At 40.2% G+C, this 19,125-nt stretch overlaps 1 protein-coding gene across 2 annotated transcripts in view; it reads right to left on the bottom strand.

The window, feature by feature from the left end:
• Window positions 1-665: 665 nt before the first annotated feature.
• The window catches only part of tdh (L-threonine dehydrogenase), a 34,503-nt gene continuing 16,043 nt past the window's right edge, over window positions 666-19,125 (bottom strand). The window contains exons 3-9 of one of the 2 annotated variants that reach the window (XM_038799983.1): window positions 18,273-18,315; window positions 15,003-15,073; window positions 14,766-14,915; window positions 14,223-14,395; window positions 12,946-13,036; window positions 4,040-4,309; window positions 666-1,906 (exon numbers count right to left, since the gene is read on the bottom strand). In XM_038799983.1, the coding sequence (XP_038655911.1) occupies window positions 1,767-1,906; window positions 4,040-4,309; window positions 12,946-13,036; window positions 14,223-14,395; window positions 14,766-14,915; window positions 15,003-15,073; window positions 18,273-18,315 (938 nt within the window). In that variant the 3' untranslated portion in view covers window positions 666-1,766. Of the gene's footprint in view, window positions 1,907-4,039; window positions 4,310-8,424; window positions 9,230-12,945; window positions 13,037-14,222; window positions 14,396-14,765; window positions 14,916-15,002; window positions 15,074-18,272; window positions 18,316-19,125 lie in introns of those variants that run through there. The other variant, XM_038799982.1, reaches the window with a different exon arrangement.

Raw genomic sequence — 19,125 nt, 5'->3', positions numbered from 1 at the left:
ATTGCACGGCGACAAATTTTGCACGAGTGGCGGTCGGCATCACCACCGGGGGGGTAGCAGCATGGTTGGGTGACCTGTCTGACTTCCTGCGGTTAGAGAAGATAAAATATGAGTTAAAGGGCTCAGCAAGGGAGTTTGAGTAAAGGTGGGGGATGTTTGTGAACATGTTTGAGGAGCTGTTCGTTGAAGGGGGGGTGTGAAAAAGGAGAAAAATCTGTAAAAACTGTATAGTTGATTGTTGGGAAGAATGTTTCTCGGAGTGTTCATTTGATACAAATTTGAATAAAATGAGTTTTAAAAAAAGGGAGGAATCAGGTGTGGTGAATGGGGATGGCACAGGTACCCCCGATGCACAAAGGACAACCCTCAAATGTGCGCTACTGCCTTTTACAAAACTCTTTTCTTTAAAAACTGCCTGCCGTGCCAACCATATTTTATGGACAGAGTATTATTCCAATGCCTGAGAATCTAAGACCAGAGATACTCCCTGTAAATGTCATGCATCTGATGACCTCAAAACAACGAATGAATAGTACTTCCAGCCATTCAATTGTACTTCAATTTCTACTTCACTTCCTCTAGCTCTTTCAAAAATGTAGTGGTATTAAGTAGTGCAAGGCTTAGTTTAACAATGTGCTTAAAAAGTAAAAGGACAAACCATCAAATACATTTGGATTTAGGATGCCATTTAATTTTTTCTTTAAAATGTCCATAACCAATAAATTCTTTTGCAAGACGAAATCCAATAAACGCTCAAACTGAAAATATATCTGAGATTTAATGCGAAACATAATTGTAGCAAAATAAAAAAATGCCAGGATAGTTTTTACAATAAAGCAACCAAGAGATTTTTCAACAGGTTGATTATTTTTTTTTTAAAGTTCCACACAGAAGTACTAGAGCTACATTTTTATCTTTTGGCCATCCATCACGATATGAAGCCCAGTATACTCTCCCTATTATAATTTGCACAATTATGCCAAAACATCTCAGAAACCACTGCATCGTCATGAGTAGGATAGCTTGCAATGAACTGCAAAACAAAATGAAAGCAGTAGCCTGTGCACTTTTGGATATGTTGCTATGATGATTAATCATCTTTGAAATCCATAAAGTACTGAATTGTTGGACCATTCTGCAGGTTAAGCTTTCAGATGTTCTGAGACACCCACACATTAATCTGCATTATATCAGAATGGGGGTAAAACACATTTTTAATATTGCAAATCTACAAAATAAAAAATCTTCAGCACCAATAAAAAAAAATTGCAGAGTACAGTTTGTTACACTACTCATTCAACTGCATTATTAAATGTAACCTTAGATGGCTGAAGATTAACTTGGAGTTCTGCAGATTTTATTTCATAGTAAAACTTAAGGCTCTTTATCTTTTTAAAAAGATTTTCACTTCCATTTTCCCTCACACAAAATACACACTTTAGCCTAGAGTAAAAATTGAGTTCTGAAAGTCATAAATAAATAAGTTCAAATGAAATCCATTGCCCTGTAATGTTGACAGCCCTTTGGTAACAGCAGTTACTGTTCATCCTGCTAAAACAGTAAGTTCAGTTTACTAACATTTTAACTATAATTAATAACATTTTCTTTGCACAGGATACACATCAAGCCACTGCAATCTGATTAGTTTTAAGTACAGAAAAAGAATTATTTACACAAAGTGATTGAAGTTTTCTGAGCTAATTATGTTCTTATGTACATTGGATCCCATTGCAGATTCTGGTCCTTCAAAAATCCTTTATCTTCATTTAATTCGCTTGCATCAGTTGACTATCAGTTGTAATGAAATTGAGCATTGTGAACACCAGCTCAGGAAGATCATATTCATGCTTCCAGGCCCAATCTTTGCGAGCATTGTGATCATCAAATTCCATTGGCCAGCTATCAGCTGAAAATAAACAGGCAAATGGTAAACTTCTGAAAAGTCTCTACCACTTTCACTAGTCATAACAAGTCTTGGATAAGGAGGTTCATCTCGCAGCAATTTGTTTAGTCTCTTAACAACCAAATGAAAATGAAATGAAAATCGTTTATTGTCACAAGTAGGCTTCAATGAAGTTACTGTGAAAAGCCCCTAGTCGCCACATTCCGGCGCCTGTCCGGGGAGGCTGGTACGGGAATCGAACCGTGCTGCTGGCCGGCTTGGTCTGCTTTAAAAGCCAGCGATTTAGCTGAGTGAGCTAAACCAGCCCCTAAACCTAAACCAGGAGTGATTTAGAAAATGCTTTATATTACACTTTAAAATCACAAGTGGGACAAGCTACAGTCAAAACCACCAAGCAAACCAATGCAGAATAGGTCAAATAACCTGAGCATTTGCAGATGATTATATATTAATTATTTAATCAAATTCTAAAAGGATGATTTTTAATTTTTATTTTATTTGTTCATAGGACTTGGGCATCGCAGGCTGGGCCAGCATTTATTGCTCATCCCTAATTGACCTTGCAGAGGCAGCTGTGAATCCAGACACAATGCTGTGGGTCTGGACTCACATGTAGGCCAGACCAGGTAAGGATGGCAGATTTCCTTCCCTAAAGGACATTAGTCAACTAAATGGGTTTTTACGACAATCGACAATAGTTTCATGGTCATTAGACTTTTTAATTCCAGATTTTTATTGAATTCAAATTTCACCATCTGCCGTGGCGAGATTCAAACCCAGGTAACCAGACCATTACCGTGGGTTTCTGGTTTACTAATCCAGTGACAATAAAACTATGCCACCACCTCCCCTAAGAAATTAACTTTTCAGAGCCAGCGAAGTCGTTTGGCAGCAATTATGACTGAAAGTTTACTTCGACCTTAATGTACCAGCCTTACCAATTTTATTTTAAATTTAAAGTGTCCAATTATTTTTTCTAAGGAAGGGGCAATTTAGCATGGCCAATCCACCTACCCTACACATCTTTTGGGTTGTGGGAGCGAGACCCACGCAGACTGGGGAGAATGTGCAAATTCCACATGGACATTGACCCGGGGCCGGGATCAAACCCGGGCCCTTGGCACAGTGAGGCAGCAATGCTACCCACTGCACTGTCGTGCCGCACTAGCCCTAACAATTTAAACCATATTTAATTAGTTTGGCACAAAAAACGTTTGTTGCAAGCTACATGATGCATGACAAACAAGAACCATAAATGCTGGAATATAATGCACACCAATTACCAGAATGTGCACATGTGCAGTTAAATGTGGAAGTAATAGTTCATCCACTGGCTGTGCTAAAACAGTAGTAACTCATCAAACAGACTCAGCATTAAAATCTGTTGCTATATCTACCTCGAACCTAGCTGAAATTGTTAGGGCTGGTGCATTCAGGTCTAAGTGAACATTGAATTTTTTTTTAAAATTACCATGCCATTTAAGAGTACCCAATTCATTTTTTCCAATTAAGGGGCAATTTAGCTTGGCCAATTCACCTACCCTGCACACTTTGGGTTGTGTGTGGGGGGTGGGGGGGAAACCCATGCAAACACAGGGACGATGTGCAAACTCGGCACGGACAGTGACCCAGAGCCGGGGTCGAACCCGGGATCTCGGCGTCGTGAGGCAGAAGCACTAACCACTGCGCCACTGTGCTGCCGGCACGGTCAATCATAACTACAGTACTAACAAATACTGTCTGGTTCTGAAAGTTTAATTTTGTAAAATTCCTTCAGAAAGTAATTAGTGTTGGAGATGGGGGAAAAATTGTATATTTCTATCAAACTCACCTTTCTCCCTGTATGATTTTACAATTAATTAATTGTCTAACTTATACTCTCTGGTTTAGATCATGACACTCGGTGATGATTCTTCAATCTGATTAGCTAATAAGCAATGCTATTGCTTGCCTGCTCTCAGAAGTCAGTGAAAGTGAGAGCAGCTGTCAGTGCAGTGAATAGCAAGCACCATTCTGTTGCCACTGACCACAAGATCTGGGCCAATATTGTTACTTCTTCACACTCATCCACAAATTAGATGTCCATTTTAGGACAGGAATAAGAATGCTCCAATCAACCAAAAAATGTACACTTACCGATTGCCTGACGCATTTCATCAACTTTGTAAGTGATCTGAAGGTCAGATAGGTGCTTTCGGACTTCAGCCACTAGTTCTTCAGGAGTGAAGCTCATTGCACTGATATTATAGGTTCTCATTGTAAGCTGTTCTGCTGGTGCTTCTAGGATTTCCAGTGTTGCGCGCAGGCAGTCATCTATGTACATCATAGGGAGCTTTGTATCAGGCTTCAAGTTACATTCAAACTTCCCAGTCTTTACAGCATCATGGAAAATTTGAACTGCATAGTCTGAAAAATAAAAACATCCAGTAATTGAAAATAACCTGTCTGCCAGATTTCATTCTTCAGTTAAACAGAGAAACATTTGCACTGTAACCACTGCAGCTTGTCACCTTAAATACATGGCTACTTGGTCTTAGAAACAATACTCAAGCTGCTACGTTTTACAATTAAGAGATTCAAGCATATTACAAGGTTGTTCTACATTGACTAGAAAGCAAGATTGCATGCTTCAAGCAGAAATAAATTTTATATTAGAAAATACAAGAAGAAGAAATTCTATTTTCAAGCTTAAGAAAACAATTATTTTTTTTTTTTTTTTAAACGCATTTTATTCAAACTTTTATCAAAGTAGGTTACAACAAATAAACACCCCGGGAAACATTCTTCCCAACAATCAACTATACAATTTGTACAGATTTTTCTCCTTTTCTTAAGAAAACAAATGGTCAAGTATTGCTCAAATGTATAAACAAGAGGGTGGCACTGTGACGAAGTGGCGCCAAGGACCCTGGTTCAATCCCTGCCCATGTGGAGTTTTTACATTCTCCCACAACCCAAAGATGTGCAGGTTAGGTAGATTGGCCATATTAAATTGCCCCTTAATTGGAAAAAGAATTGGGTACTTTAAAGCTATTTTTAAAAATTGAATAAACAAGATAAATGCAAGGTATATCTATAAATGAACTTGATATTCTTAACTTGACATGATTTGTCAATTTGTAACTGAATTGTGTTTGCCATTGCTCCAATTCACCACTTCAAGCAGTAATATAATCCCTTAATTTTAGTTTGTTTTTTTGTTAGATTTTAGAGGAATTTTAATCCAAACAAGATTGTATTACACATATGATTTCCATTGTACTCTTGGATCCCAGATCCTTACAGCTGTGTGTGCTAAATGTTATATATACCCATTATGAAGTGCACAGAAGTTTCTGGCAAGTTCAAATTATTTCTCCTTTTATGCTCCACCCTACCATGGTTACTGTTAGGGGGCTGGTACATGACTCCAAGTGACTGCCTTTACCATTTCTGATCTCAACGCAAGCCTTTTCCACATCATGGTTTCCTGAACTTGGGTAACTAGCAGAGCCAACCCTCCACCTTTTCTCCCACTTCCTGTCCTTCCAAAGCATCCTGTACTCTTTAGTATTCAGGTTCCAATCCATGTCCTCCTGCAGCCATGCCTCTGTAATGACTATCAAATTATATTTATTTCTATGTGCACTCAGTTTATCCGTTTTGTTTTGAATGCTATGTGCATTCAGATTCAAAGCTTTTGATTTCATCTTTCTACAACCTCGTCTCTCATCTGTTGATTTACAGTTACACTTGTACTCTCTATCCCTTCACATCAGTCACGTGTACTCTCTATCCCTTCACATCAGTCTTTTTTGATTTCCCTTAATAACTCTTATCCCTGCTCTTCGATTTACCACATCTTCCCAAATTTGATCCCTCCGATGGAGAATACGTCAAAAAAACTCCTAAACTGTGATACAGCCATAAATAGTGTTGGCGGCAATTCCCCAACTCCTCATCAAAGTTGGCCTTGGACTCCCACCAAGCATGGATGAAGTTGAAGCCACCATTAAACACACCTTCTTCTCAGGAAATCCTTCCAACAAGCCAGTGGACCTTTGACTTTGTGGAACAGAGGACATGACTTAACTGCCCGGAGCAACATCAACCACTCTACATGGCTTTCATTGATCTGACTGAGGCTTTTAACTCGGTCAATTGGAAAGCGTTATGGAAGACCCTGTCAAAGGCCAGTGTCCAGAGGAATTATTCAACATCCTCCGACTGCTCCATGACAGTACCAGTACGTATAAATTACCACTTGCAAGTGTACTAACGTCAGCGTCCCTGAAGGAGTTAAGAGCACCAACATCGAGGCCATGATAATCTGAAACCAAATCCACTGGGCCGGCCACGTGCTTAGAATGTCAGAGTCCTGACTACCAAATTAAAAGTTCTTCGCTCAACTCAAAAGGAGACTCCTGAACAAGAAGAGGTCAAAGAAGCGCTTCAAAGACACCCTGAAAGCTTACCTCAAGAATGCTATGTCCAAAGTGGTGGGGGTGAGGGTGGAGCCATGCCCGATAGTGGCGGTCTTCGGGGTTTCAGACCAGCCAGATCTATTCCTGGGGAGGAGGGCGGACGCCCTTGCCTTTGCCTCCCTGATTGCCCGCCGTAGAATCCTGTTTGGCTGGCGGTCAGCAGCACCACCCAGAGCTGCAGACTGGCTGTCCGACTTCTCGGAATCTCTCCAAATGGAGAAAATCAAATTCGCCATCCGAGGGTCGGACGACGGCTTCCACAGAACGTGGGAGCCATTCATGCAACTGTTCCGGGACCTGTTTGTGGCCAACGTACATGAGGAAGAATAGTCGGGTGGCCAAGAACCAGGGGAAAATGGACGGGAATCGGGGAAAGGTAGCCGGGGGGCTACGGGCTCGGTATGGGAGTTTGATGGCAAGCCAAGGCCCAAAACCAAACTATAAATAAATGCCTATAAACATGTGCCTCGGCCATATTGGGGAATGTAAAATATGTATGCTGGCTAAAGGGGGCGGCCACAATTATTGTTATGAAGATGCTTACCTGTAAATATTCATGTTAAATTTTTGTGTTTTCCTTTTTTTTTTCTCTCTCTCTCTCTCTAATAACTTGTAATTTGTCATATATAAAATATGAAAACTCAATAAAAAAACATTTATAAAAAAAAAGAATCCAACTTAAGGCATCAATGCTTGGGAGGTCCTTGCTCAGAAGAGACCTACCCAAATGAATCTCCAAATTGAAAGGACACAATTCTTCAAGGACACCTGGTGGCAAGAGGAGGTCTGGAGAAGAGGCGCAATGACTCGCCAAATAACTAGTTTTTTCTCCTGTAGCACAGCAAGACCACTTCCTGAAGGCTGAGAAAGTTAGAAAACAAAAAGCAGAAGAGCACCCCTTTCCCTTTGTTCCCTTAATTACCCAACTCCCAGCATTATTCTAAGTTGCACTTCTTGCAGTAAGCCTTACCTAAAGCACTTCTTACTGATTGTGCATTTAAAAAGTCCTTTTCTTACGCAGAGCTGTGATGAATCACTCACTAGCTTAGCTTCTTGCTACAATATTCAACACCTATTCAGGCCCTGAATTCTATATTAAAATCAATTGCGTAGAACTAAAGTTAATCCTGTTTTTTTTTTCTAAACTGCATTACTTGCAAGTAGTAAACTCATTGTTAAATGGATAAACCAAATCCATAATAGTTCGAGTGTGACAAACGTAATGTCTAAAATTACTTGACCGTAATTGAGAGGCAGCAAGAGGTAATTTATACGTACTGGTTTATTTTGGGACTCAATTACAAAGTGCCCTGTTTTCGACAGCTTCAAATGTTTCCACGTCATACTGTATAATCAACTCAATGTGACTACAGTGAAATTGGGCTACAAAACTATTTACATTGAGCCTTTATTACTGTACAATCCTGCAGATCACCACAAGTTTATACTGTAACTGAATCGGTTTACCTGTAGGTAACAATACAAAGAGAGAACAGAACATTTGAACAGAAGGCTAGAGTCAAATTTAAGGAATATTTGATAGAGAAAATAGGATTGGATTATTGTCACATGTACCGAGGTACAGTGAAAAGTATTTTTCTGCGAGGAACTTAAACGGATAATTTAGTACGAGAAGAAAATTAAATACATAAAAGAGCAACACAAGGTACACAATGTACCGTATATACTCGCGTAACATGCGACCTTTGAAGACCTCAATTTTGACCTGAATTTGGGGGGTCGCATGATACGCGAGATACAAAATTTCGGGTGTGAAGTACTGGTCAAGATTAGGCTGTTAAGCAGACCGTATCCATTAACGGAAAGTCAAATGGACATTATTAGGGACATAATGAAATATAAAACAGGAATACATATGTAGGTTAATTAACAAACTTTAATAAAACTTTAATAAAAAAACTATTAAAACAAACTTTTGCAGGTTAACTAAAATTCATCAAATTCGCTTTCATTGCTATCAGTGTCATCATCAAATAAAGCTTGGAATTCTTCTTCATCGAGGCAGTCGTCATACTGAACATATCCCACACAAGTAACTTTTTGGGCATCGTAAACCACCTGCTCTTGATTCCCAAACTCTCTTCAGCCAAATCTTGCAACCATTATCGTTCATCCAACCTTTTTCATGGACAACGATATCATTTAGAAATTTTACTTTGGGCATTAATTTCCGTTTAAAGATAACCATTGGAGGAAGTTTCGTCCCATCTGCCATACACGTTAGTACAACCGTAAAATGTGTCTTTTCATGCCCTGTAGTTTTGATAAAAATACTTTTCTCACCGACTTTATTAACAGTTGAGTTTGATGGCATATCAAAATTCACGGGTGTTTCAGCCAATGCACGATAACTGATAGCTGTTAGCTTTGTGATGTTTGATTACAAATGTTTGAAAACTAGTCACTTTTTCTTCTAATTCTTTTGGGAGTCTCTGTGCAATTTTTGTTTTTCTTCTTAACACAAAGTCATGTCTTTTCATGAACCGCGTACACCATCCAGGACTTGCAGTAAACTCACGAATGCCCATGTTTCTTGCTTCTCGTAAAGCATAAAGTCTAATTTTAGATCGAGTTATAATATAACCATTTTCCCGATTTTCGGACACCCACTTTGAGACGTTATCTTCTAATTGCGGCCAATGACATTTCGACCCACGATTAGCGCATTTATTGGAAGGACTTTCCATCAATTTCTCTTTCTGTTTTCTCCAGTTGCGGACACAGCTTTCTCCGACACCAAACAGCTTTGCAGCTTTAACGTTGTTGCTGTGTTCCGCTTCGGCAACGACTTGCAGCTTCAATTTGGCAGTATATTTCTTGGCAGATCTTTTCTCCATAGTGGCTAATGGTAGAATGTATTCGACCGTTATGTGTTACGCGTTAGTTAACTGCTTATTACCGTGATTAGAAACCGCAAAACAGCTGGTTGTTTACGGCGGTTGTTAACGGCGTAATTTGGTATCTCATTTGGTGTCTCAAAAAAGTGACTCGCATGATACATGAGGTATAGCATAAAACCATGTTTTGGGGTCTAAAATGTAGGGGTCGCATGATACGCGAGATCGCATGATACGCGAGTATATACGGTAAATACATAAGACACCAGCATTGGGTGAAGCATACAGGAGTGTAGTATTAATCAGGTCAGTCCATAAGAGGGTTGTTTAGGAGTCTGAACAGCGGGGAAGAAACTGTTTTTGAATCAAAAGTAATAGAGACAGCATAGAAAAAGGCTATAAGGGATTTAGAGGAGAACAAACTTTGAATTTAATATACTAGGTGGTCAGGGAGCATGGGGTGACGGACTTTGGAGAGTGAATGCTCAGCCAATCATGACCACGAGACTCGCCTCTTGTTCCCTTAACCCTATTCCCACTAAAATGCTGACCACCCAACTTCCTTTCCGGGTCCTCATATTAGCTGATATTACTAATAACTCTCTTCAGGTACTCTTCTTTTCTCTTTTAAATCTGCCATTATGAGCCCCGCTCCCCACTGTACAGATACCTTGGGTGTCCCCCAAATATCAATCCCTCAGTGATATCACTGGTATGCTAACAATATCTAGCTGTATCACTATATCACAATATCACTACCACTTTTTAACTCCTCAACTGACTAAATTGTCAGATTGCTAGTTTAATATCTTGTACTGGAGGTGCAGAAATTTCCTCCAATGAAACATTGGGAAGATCAAAGTCATTGGCTTTGGTCCCTGCTACAAACTATGTTCCCTCACCACCGACTCCATCCCTCTCCTGCTGCCTTCAGGTTCAACCAGACTACTTACAGTTTGGTGTTGTCACAATTAACTTCAAGGTGAAGTTCTGACCACATATCCATATCATCTATTTTCACCTCTTTAACATTACCAGACTCTCAGCTCATCCGATGCTGAAACCATCAACCATGCCTTTGTTACATCTATACTCCACAATTCTAATGCACCCGTGGCCAGTTCCCACACTGTACCCTCCATGAACTAAAATTCATGTCATTCAAAATACTGCCTGCGCCCCTAATGGCAGGACAGTAGCACAGTGGTTAGCACTCTTGCTTCACATCGCCAGGGACCCAGGTTTGATTCCCAGCTTGGGTCACTATCTATGCGGAGTCTGCATGTTCTCCCCGTGTCTGCGTGGGTTTCTTCCCACAAATCCCAAGATGTTCTTTTAGGTGAATTGGATATTCTGAATTCTCCCTCCGTGTACCCGAACAGGCGCCGGAGTGTGGCGACTAGGGGATTTTCACAGTAACTTCATTGCAGTGTTAATGTAAGCCTACTTGTGACAATAAAGATTATTACTCATGGCAAGTCCTGCATCTATCACCATATATTTGTTGATTAAATGGCTCCTGATTAAGCAATACTTGATTTTAAAATTGCCACCCTCATTTTCAAATTAATCCATGGCCTCATCCCAGCATATCCATGTAGTCCTTCAAATCTGCACGGATCGAATTCCTGATTTTAATTCCTCCATCATTGGTGGCCATGCCTTCAGCTGCTTAGGCTCTGTAATTCTCTCCCTATGCCTTTCCAATCACTTTTCTGCTTTAAGAAATTCTTGAAAAACTGCATCTTCGACAAATCTTTAGCCATCTGCCCTAATGTTACCCTACATAGCTGTGTCAAAGTTTGCTTTAAATGTTCCTGTTAAGTGCATTGGATGTTTTATTACATCAAAGGTACTATATAAATACAAGTAGTTGTTGATGTCCTCACATTACAGAGTAGTCAAATTTGGAGTTGACAATGGGTTTCAGCGCAGATAGGCTGATGCAGCCACTGTTCAGGAGAGGAAGGGAATGGTCTTAATGCTAAATAGAACCGAGAGTTTCAACATCTGCACAGGGTGGAAGAGGATTTAAAGAAAGCTGTGTTTGCTGCCAACACCAGGCATAGTCAATTCTGTTGCTCCCTTATATCATAGTGAGTAGCTAGTTTGGCAAAGACCAGGACCAAATGCAGCATTGCTCAAATAATTACAGCTGCCCCTGTTTAGGTATCCGTCAAAGCCATCCCATTTTTTAACATTCCATAGGAATGTACTTTAAGCACAAATTGTAACAGTAGGCTTGAAGTCCAGCCATGAAAAAGGGCTGTTTCACAAAGTATTTAAATATTCCTCCATGTGTCATTATTGCTCGATTTGGGTTCTAGTGATTTCACGCAACTGATTAGGTAGGGTCTATGATTCTATAGGCAAATGGGGTAGGCTTAGGTCTGTGCTTTTTGGTTGGCATGGACCAGTTTGGGCCGAAGGGCCTGATTCCGTGCCGTAGATTCTATGATTTATGTGAGATTAATTGATAAAAAGCATTTCTTCTTCAAGCTAAACGTACACTTATCACAGATCATAGAATTTACAGTGCAGGAGGCCATTCGGCCCATTGAGTCTGCACCGGCTCTTGTAAAGAACACCCTACCCAAGGTCAACACCTCCACCCTATCCCCATAACCCAGTAACCCCACCCAACACTAAGGGCAATTTATCATGGCCAATCCACCTAACCTGCACATCTTTGGACTGTGGAAGGAAACCGAAGCACCCGGAGGAAACCCATGCACACACGGGGAGGATTTGCAGACTCCGCACAGACAGCGACCCAAGCCTTCTAACCATATTCATTACAGGTAGCGTGTCGATACAGAAACAAAAGCTTTTTATGCTTGTGTCAAGGTGTACTGGCAGACTGAACACAGCAGAATTAAGTAATTGGCATGCCACACATGTGCAGGACTGGCCATCTTGTGATGACAGGAGTTAGTGTTTCAAGAAAGCAGATGGCTTTGCACAAGCATGTAACTGGAGATGGATGATGGGCGAAGTCAAATGCACCAAAATAATATTTGTAGCGTCAGCTGAGACAGTGGCTATAGTTTTCCTCATGTTGAACTGAAGGTGCTGTTATTCAGTTGGGGCTTGATGGCAGGTAGGAAGGCGGAGCAAGGTCTTTCCACACAAACCTGATAACTGTAAATGATGTCAATGAAGAGCGACAGGAAAATAGAAGAGTGGGATAAGGAGATCCTTGAGATCTCAACTTAATCAATTCACAACTAAAACTGAAACCATTGCTTAAGATAAACTGGTTGCATTTGGAGAAGTATGAGGACTGTGCGAGGAGTAGTTAATCATGCACAATTCCAGGTACTGAGGAAAGTTGCATCAGACCTCCCAATTATCTGAACAGCATAATTTGCAGTTTCTTAACTGAATGAGTACTAAAACAATGTTATACTGTGCTTTATAAAAATCCTAAACCGTCTATTTAAAAAAAACTTAAATAGCATGGCATCAGCTGTGACAAGGGAGGGGGCAGGTAAATGTGGTGCTACATTCAGATTTAGATCCTGTTGCAATGTCATCATGAGGATCAGTGCAGCAGTAAACTTTATCAACTGAACCTGCTGATGCATGATAGCTCCTTCCACACCCCAATATACTGTTACTCAGTTTCATCTCACTTAAATATACTATAATGAGAACACAAGTTACGTGCACATAATATTACACAGTAAACAGTAATTTAAAAACCACAAAGTTACTATACCTGTTGTGCCACCACCAGGCAGGGTGTCTGCAGAAATGATGCCAGGATATCTCAGGCATCGGAAGTCCATGCCATACTTGTGATGGTAATACTATTGAAAAAAAAAACACAATACACACCCAAAACTCAATATATATATTTCAGAAGAAAAATGATCCACCACTGGCACCATTTCATACATTAAAAAAAGTGCTACTGTAGTGAAGTTCACAAAATGTAATGGCATTTAATCAAACTTGCAGGGATTGTTCCGGTGGAAGGATCACAAAACATTCCATGCATGTACACAATAACATTTCTATGTAATTTATGCCTTTCAGGTAGTTCTAACATTCTGTAAAGTATTGGTTTAGATTAACTGTTTGTAATTCCAAAAGTCAGGTGTCACTTCCTCTCAATTCTTAGTATTAAACTTCATTTGTAAGGTTACTATGAACAAGAAAAAAAGATTGTAAACAAAAAAAAATCCATATAACAGTTGACTAAGTAGCAGCTTCAGTCACAAATTAAGACTAATAATAATCACTTATTGTCACAAGTAGGCTTCAATGAAGTTACTGTGAAAAGCCCCTAGTCGCCACATTCCGGCGCCTGTTCAGGGAGGCTGATACTGGAATTGAGCCCACACTGCTGGCATGGTTCTGCATTAAAAGCCAGCTGTTTAGCCCACTGTGCTAAACCAGCCCCTCTAAGACTAAGTAGTAAGATGCATAATAAAGCATCGACTGACAGCCTGAGCAGAGATTGGAGAGAATTTGGGGGCAGGAGGAAGACAAAAGTGATTCAGGAGGAATTTATACAGAAAACGAGAGAAAGATTTGTGTTAATTCCTCTATCAATAACTAAAACTGAAGACTGACCCCCTATTCCCCCCCTCCCGCCCCCCCCAAGAGTCAATTTATAAAAACAGATATATTCTTAATAATTATAAAAGGACAGCACGGTGGCGCAGTGGTTAGCACTGCTGCTGCATGGCGCTGAGGACCCAGGTTCGATCCTGGCCCCTCGTCACTGTGCAAATATCCATGAGAAGTTTGCACATTCTCCCTGTGTCTGCGTGGGTCTCACCCCCACAATCCAAAAAACATGCAGGGTAGGTAGATTGGTCACACTAAACTGTCCCTTAATTGGAAAAGAAAAGAATTGGGTATTTAAATTATTTTTTAAAAAAAGGATATAATTAATTCTAGTCCAACTTAGGATAAAAGGAAGTAAAGAGGAAAGGCTTTTGACGATATTGAACCTTAAGTGGCTCTTTATTCTATAATGCTACACACCTCTCCCATTAACTCTGCATGCACCTTGGAAACGCCATAGATTGTCCTAGGTCTCTGTATACAGAGATCAGGGGTTGGATTTCTGGGGGAAGTTGATCCAAATGCACCAATTGTGCTGGGAACAAACAGGCGAAGGTTATGTTCAGCAGCAATATCCAATACATTATGCAGACCTGTAAATAGATTGAAATCATACCCAAAACTTAACACATGATAGAAGTGTTTGTTTAAAACAATATTAAAGAAAACCAAATGCATCTCTAGCACAGTACTTTTAAGCATCACTATCATGCAATTAAATATACTACAAGCAAATAACCAGCTTTTAAAGACTTCATGTTTTCAAAAATTAACATTTCTATTACAGGAAATGCAAGTCTAGTTCAATCTAGTGTTTGCAAATACATATATAGTTAAGCTATTTAGGATTCAAAATACACCTAAATGACCAGTTTTGAGAAGAGACAACGTCAAAGTAAGCTGAAATGCAATTGTTCCAAATGAGAATATTTCAAGGAATCACAATAGCTGCCCAGTCCTCACCTGTTATATTGACATTGCGTGCTAGAGGTACATTTGCTTCCCCAACTGCACTGAGCAATGCACTGTAGTGAATCAGCCATGTGATACGATTGTTGACAACAATTTCACGTAGATTCTTGTAATCCAAGATGTCAGAATATATAAATGGACCTGAATAGACAAGACATGATTTAGCCAGGTTTGGTTCCTCATTTTCTCAATACTGGAAATTTATTTTTAAAAATTCTGAGCACTCACCACTGTGGAACACATGATCTGGGGGTTTCCTGATATCAGAGAGGATAATGTTGTTTTTACCAAAGCGTTTCCTGTGCAAGATATCAACATGCTATCAAGATTGTCAGCAGAAAGGACATGACAAATCTAAAAAATTCCTGCACCCTCCCAAAAAGATGGATTTTGTGTTCCATGTCATGTTCACATCACTAAATCAATCCATCCAAGTTAGCCACAGGCAGAAATTCCCAACTAATAAAGTTGCATTTTGACATGCATTACAAAATTAGTATACCATATCCTTGCACAAAAAGTTACTACATATATATAGAACTGTTTTTTGACAATTAAGACCAAGCAGCATATAAATATACAACGATAATTCATTATAAAGGATATTGGAAATGTAATTGAATGATTTCAATCTGCATATAGACTGGGAAAATCAAATTAGCCACAATATCATAGAAGAGGAATTCCTGGAGTGTATGTGGGATGGTTTTTTGAATCACTATGTTGAGGAGCCAACTAGAGAACAGGCCATCCTAGATCAGGTATTGTGCAATGAGAACGGAACCATTGGCAATCTAGTTGTGCACAACTCTTTGGGGAAGAGTGACCATAATATGGTTGAACTTTTCATCAAAATGGAGAGTGAAGTAGTTGATTCTGAGACTAGGGTCCTGAATCTTAAAGGAAACTACGATAAAATGAGGCGTGAGTTGGCTATGATCGATTGGGGAATGTTATGCCAGTGGATAGGCAATGGCAAACATTCAAAGAGCGCATGGAGGTACTGCAACAATTGTTTATTCCTGTCTGGCACAAAAGTAAAACAGGGAAGGTGGCCAATCGAGAAAAAAAAATTGAAAATCGCTTGTTGTCGATGGCAATCCATGGCATACAAGGGAAAATTAGGGGTAGTATTTGATCCAAGGAAGTAGCATACAAATTGTCCAGGAAAAACGCCAGGTCTGAGGATTGGGAGCCGTTTAGAATTCAGCAAATAAGGACCAAGAGACTGATTAAGGGGAAAATAAGAGTACGAAAGTAAGCTTTAAAAAAAAATTAAAATCGCTTATTGTCACGAGTAGGCTTCAATTAAGTTACTGTGAAAAGCCCCTAGTCACCACATTCCGGCGCCTGTCCGGGGAGGCTGGTACGGGAAGCTTGCAGGGAACATTAAAAAAGACTGGCTGTAAAGGATTCTATAGATATCTGAAGAGAAAGATTGGTGAAGACAAATGTAGGTCCCTTACAGTCAGAAACAGGGAAATGTATTATAGGGAACAAGGACTAGCTGAGCAACTAAATACATACTTTGGTTCTGACTTCACAAATGACAACACAAATGAGATACTGGAAATGTTGGGGAATGCAGGGTTTAGTGAGAAGAAAGAACTGAAGATAATCAATATTAGTAGAGAAATTGTGCTGTGGAAATTGATGGGATTGAATGTTGATGAATCCCCAGGGCCCGATAATCTACATCCTAGGGTACTGATGGAGGTGGCTTCTGAAATAGTGGATGCATTGGTGGTCATCTTCTAGGTTCTATAGACTGCAGAACAGTTCCTTCAGATTGGAGGGTGGCTAATGCAACTCCACTATTTAAAAAGGGAGGTAGAGAGAAAGCAGGGAATTATAGACCAAGTAAGCATGATGACTGTAGTGGGGAAAATTGTAGAATCCGTTATCAAAGATTTTATAGCAAAGCACTTAGAAAACAGTGGTAGGATCGGACAGAGTCAGCATGGATTTATGAAGGGGAAATCATGCTCGACAAATCTCCTGGAATATTTTGAGGATGTAACTGGTAGAATTGATGAAGGGGAGCTAGTGCATGTGGTATATTTTGACTTTCAGAAGGCTTTTGACAAAAGTGACCGCATAAAAGATTAGTGTGTCAAATTATAGCGCATGGGATTTGGGGTAGTGTATTGAGATGGATAGAAAAATGGTTGGCAGATAGGAAACAAAGAGCAGGAATTAACGGGTCTTTTTCAAATTGGCAGACAGACAGTGACTAGTGGGGCAACGCAGCGATAGGTGTTGGACCCCAGCTATTCACAATATATATTAATAATTTAGATGAGGATACAAAATGTCATATCTCCAAATTTGTAGATGATGTGAGGGTGAGCTGTGAGGAGGATGCGATGCGAGGGTGAGCTGTGAGGAGGATGCAGAGATTCTTCAGTGTGATTTGGACAAGTTGAATGAGTGGGCAAATGAATGGCAGATGCAGTATAATTTGGATAAATGCGAGGTTATCCACTATGGTAGCAAAAACAAGATGACAGACTATTGTTTGAAGGCCATAAATTAGAGAAGGGAACATGCAACGAGACCTGGTGTCCTCGTACACCAATCACTGAAGGTAAACATACAGGTACAGAAGGTGGTAATGAAGGCAAATGGTATGCTGGCTTTCATTGAGAGAGGAATCGAGCACAGGAATAGGGATGTCTTGCCGAATTAGACGGCCTTGATGAGGCCACACCTAGAATATTGTGTGCAGTTTTGGTGTCCTTATCCGAGGAAGGTTTTCTAGCTATAGAGTGCAGCCAAGGTTTACTAGACTGATTCCTGGAGGCAGGACCGACTTATGAGAGATTGAATCGGTTAGAATTATATTCGCTGGAGTTCAGAAGAATGAGAGGGTATTGCATAGAAACCTATTAAATTCTAACAGGACTGGACAGGGTAGATGCAGGAAGGAGGTTCCCAATGGTGTGTCCAGAACCAGGGGTCACAGTCTGAGGATATGGGGTAGACCATTTCGGACAGAGATAAGCAGAAACGTCTTCACGCAGAGAGTGGTGAGCCTGTGGAATTCGTTATCACAGGAAGTAGTGGAGTCCAAAACATTGTATATAGTTTCAAGAAACAGTTAAATATAGCACTTGGGGTGATGGGAATCAAAGACTTTGGGGAAAAGCGGGATTAGGCTATTGAGTTGGGACGATCAGCCATGATCATAATGAATGGCGAAGTGGGCTTGAAGCATCGAATGGCCTCACCTTGCTCCTAATTTTTCTATTAGTAGTGGCCCAATTCAGGTTAACTAATCTTAAACAAAGATCATGGAAAACAACAGACGTGGTTTTAGGTCGATCCCATTTATGTTTTAAAATTCTTCCATCTTCTTTGGGATTTGGTAGATTCCATTCATTTTATTGGTGGAGACTATCTCAAGCGAGTGTCAAACATTTATAACGCAGGTCAGGTTTATCAGTTGTTGCACATTCACCATCTATGTATTTCAAATACAAAGTTTCACTTACGTACCTTAGCAAGTTAGCAAGCCCAACACCAAGTTGTCCTAAGCCACCTGCAATTCAGAACGCTTAGAATAAAAGGTCAACATAATATTTCCTTTCAACAGTCCAGTTTGGTTGGAACAAAATGTGTGCAGTTATCTCTACAAGATCAGTTCATTATTCATGCAATCATTCCGGCAATCCTAGGCAATACATAACGGTTAAATACAACTTTGGATAACTTGATGAAAGAGCAATCCAAAACTGCCAACACACCTCGAGCCCTACTTCCTACAAAAAAACCCATACAAATATGTAACAAAAGGAAAGAGCTCCCAAGCCAACCTGTATCAATTTCAATTGTCAGAAAATCTGTACAAACACTTGCGGGAAAAAAAAAATGGGGAAAAGCGAACAATGGAAACAAAAACTATACATACATACACCATTACCACTACAAAGCCCCTGTACAAATCCGTCCCAACCACCAACCAAGTTCAAACTCCTTCAGTCCAGTCCCAAGATCTTTGGCTTTAATAAATGACTCCACTTCTGCCGCCCCGAAAAAGTGGTCTTTCTCCTTGAAAATCACACTCAGCCTTGCCGGGTAAACCATGCCAAACCGTACGCCGACTTCACCCTATTAAACGCAGTTCGCCTTCTTGCGAGTTCCGCTACAGTGGCTTGATAGCAGCGGGTACTGCTGCCTTCCCAGCGCACCTCCAGATTCTCCTTGGTCTACCTTAGGACCCTCTCCTTCGACCGATAGCTGTGAAAGCACACCATCACTGTTTGCGGTGGTTCATTAACCTGCCCAAGGCAACCAGTGGGCTTGATCCAGCTCCATAGGGAGACCCTGATTCCCGCAACAACTTCATAAA

The sequence above is a fragment of the Scyliorhinus canicula genome, chromosome 6 (genome assembly GCF_902713615.1).
Source record: "Scyliorhinus canicula chromosome 6, sScyCan1.1, whole genome shotgun sequence".
Lineage (NCBI taxonomy): Eukaryota > Metazoa > Chordata > Chondrichthyes > Carcharhiniformes > Scyliorhinidae > Scyliorhinus > Scyliorhinus canicula.
Note: the sequence above shows the minus strand (reverse complement) of the source record. Positions and strands in the feature narration are given on the sequence as shown.